This window comes from Microtus ochrogaster, unplaced genomic scaffold (genome assembly GCF_000317375.1).
Source record: "Microtus ochrogaster isolate Prairie Vole_2 unplaced genomic scaffold, MicOch1.0 UNK184, whole genome shotgun sequence".
NCBI lineage: Eukaryota > Metazoa > Chordata > Mammalia > Rodentia > Cricetidae > Microtus > Microtus ochrogaster.
The window spans coordinates 92,979-95,921 of NW_004949282.1; the positions used below are offsets into that span (position 1 = coordinate 92,979).

The following is a 2,943-nucleotide window of genomic DNA, read 5'->3' on the forward strand; positions in this document are numbered from 1 at the left end:
AAGGAGTGTTCCCTTTACCCCATAAACACTCCAGCATAAGTTGTCATCAGTGTTTCTGATCTTGGCCATTCTTACAAGTGTAAGATAGAATCTAGGAGTGGAATAATTACACAATGGAGTACTAAACTGCACAAAAAATAATGACATGTTGAATGTTGCAGGAAAATGGATGAAATGTCTGCTTCTGTCAGCAACAATTTCTTCAAGAGCATAATGGGCATCAAAGAAGCCCCTTATGGAGTTTGCCTTCAATATGGCAAGGCTAGCCATTTGTGCAAGAATGTTTTGTTGCCTGGAAAGCTTTACAAAATTTTGTATAATCTCGAATGCAGGACCCATAAAACGATAACTGGGACTTGCCAAAAAAGGTGAGACAGTACGTCAAAGATCTTGCTTTAAGGAGGAATCTGTCAGACATTCTTCAAGATACAAAAGGAAGAGATAGACAAATGTTACCAATATAGGATAGATAGTACTTCAGATTCTCTGCATCACTGAGAAACCTACCAGATAATGTCAGTCTATAAGTTGAAAATGGATGCCCCAACATTACTTATGAACTTTGGGTGACTGTCCAAGCAGCCTAATGTCTCTGTCATTTCTAGAGTTTAGTCATTTATTTACAATAAATTTCATTTTTAATTACATAATACTGTATCTTTCTGGGACTTTTGATGTAGTTGAAGAGTAGATAGTTGTAATTATTTTTTTCTTATTTAGGAAAAATGATAAATTAGATATAAAACTTTAGACTCATAAAAATAGGATGGATGGTAGAATATTTTATTTAATTTTGTCAAATACAAATACACTAAATCTTGTAGCTGCAATCCTTGCTTAATAATTGTTTTGGTGTATGTAATTTTACAATAATGAAGTTAAAGCCTTCCTTTTTGATTAGACAGAAAAGGGGAAATCATGTGGAATATCTTTCTGTATGCTAAGAATATGTTTTATATAGAGGCTGGAAAAGAAGGAGACTGTTCTTCTCAGGGACAGCAAGACATGAAATATAATGTTAAATGAATTTAGGAAAGTTGAGAAAAGTGATGTTGAGAACAGCCCCCTTCTTTTCCATTTCTCATATATTATTTTTCCATTTCTCATAAATGAAGCCCAAACTGTAGTTCCTTCTTTGGATATGTAAGTTTAAAATAAGAGAGCCACACAAAGATTCATATGTTTAAATAGTATAGTCTCACTTGGAGAAAATGTTTGTAAAGATTAGGGGATGGTATCTTGTAGGAGGTGTGTCATTTTTAAAAGTTAGATTATACTAAAGACTCATGCTTTTTCAGAGACTTCTGCTTCTTGTTTCAGATTGAACTTTGACCCTCAGCTGCTGTTCCAGCCACCACGCCTTGACTCAGTCATAGTCCACTCTAATATTCTGAAGCTTTATGCATAATAAATGTGTTCATTTAATGTTGCCTTTATCTTAGTGTATTTTCATAGCAATAGAAAAATAACCAAGGTAAATATCCTTAGTGTTTTGCACTATGGTGAAGAATTCTGTGAATCTAAGAGAAATGAACTTGCTCTGCCACTGATCAGATTTTACCTCAAAGATCCAATATGACCTATGGTAGATTCACATAACAATGCCAAATTGTGTGTTTTTGATTTCTAGGTAGGTAAATCTCACTTTCATAAAGTTTTCTTGACGGGATCTACCTATACAAAATTCTAATATGAACCAAGATGAAAGTCATGGAATAATACACCGAATGAACTAGAAACACACCTGGTTCTCACTTTAACCTGAGCGCACCATCCTCAAGGAGAAGAGAGGATATCCAAATATGCTAGGATTTTTTTTTATATAATAATCACGGTGCCACTTTCCTTTTGGTTTTCCCTAAAACATTAATGCTGCTATAATCAAAACACAGGACATGACCTCTGCCTAACATATTAAAATACTCAAAAATGTCCATTTATTTTCTTCTCATGAAATTTCAATGACTAATGTAGGGTACTTTGTACTTGTCGGTTTACATTTTGTTCATGGGAGACTGTGCCTCATATGATAAAATAGCACAAGAAGAACATGTAATGTGTTGAGGACAGTGCATCCCTTCAGAACGGACATGTGGAGAGAATTCCAGAGAATGTGTAAATAAAATGCAGGTCAAACACCTGAGAAGAGTGCTTAATCTAATTATATCCGCATAAATTCCTGGGATGAACATGTATTCTGTGTCTTTTTCACCCCCTGGTGGCCCTGAGTGGCCTAACAGTGAGATTTATATCTGAGTTAACACTGCCGTTCCATCACTGTGTCTCTAGTACAGTAATAAGTGGCTGTGTCCTCAGATCTCACACTGTTCATTTGCAGGTACAGAGTGTTCTTGGCATTGTCTCTGGAGATGGTGAATCGATCCTTCACAGATGGTGCATATCTTATAGTACTGCTGTCTTTATTAATCTCTCCAACCCACTCCAGCCCCTTCTCTGGAGCTTGGCGAACCCAGTCCATCCAGTAATCACTGAAAGTGAATCCAGAGGCTACACAGGATAGTCTCAGGGATCCCCCAGGCTTCACGAGGTCTCCCCCAGACTCCACAAGCTTCACCTCAGACTGGACACCTGTAAACAGAGAGAATGTTATTAGCAAATTATCACAGAATATTTATCTCTTATATATTGTGTTCATGTTCACTAACACACTCAGTATCTCTTCTTCATAAATTACCTTTTAAAAAAGCAACAAGAAAAATCCAAATAAGCACCAAATTCATTGTGTGTTTTGTTTTCTGTGCTGATCACTGAATGCGAAGACCTGGGCATTCAGGACTGATTCTTTTGTCTGAGCTTCAGAGTCAGGGTTTACCTGGTTTTCATGAGAACAGATGGGTCTTATTTGCATACCTTCCTGCTATATAAGTTCTGTAGTTGGACCTAAGAGATAGTGTGCTCTAATAAGTTTGTAAATGCTCTGGG

General features: G+C 36.5%; 1 gene segment (V, D, J or C); it reads right to left on the reverse strand.

Moving 5' to 3' along the window:
* Window positions 1-2,257: 2,257 nt before the first annotated feature.
* Window positions 2,258-2,741, reverse strand: LOC101980048. The segment is given in 2 exon segments: window positions 2,258-2,589; window positions 2,696-2,741. Coding segments are annotated over 2 exon segments (378 nt in total).
* Between the last annotated feature and the right edge of the window lie 202 nt (window positions 2,742-2,943).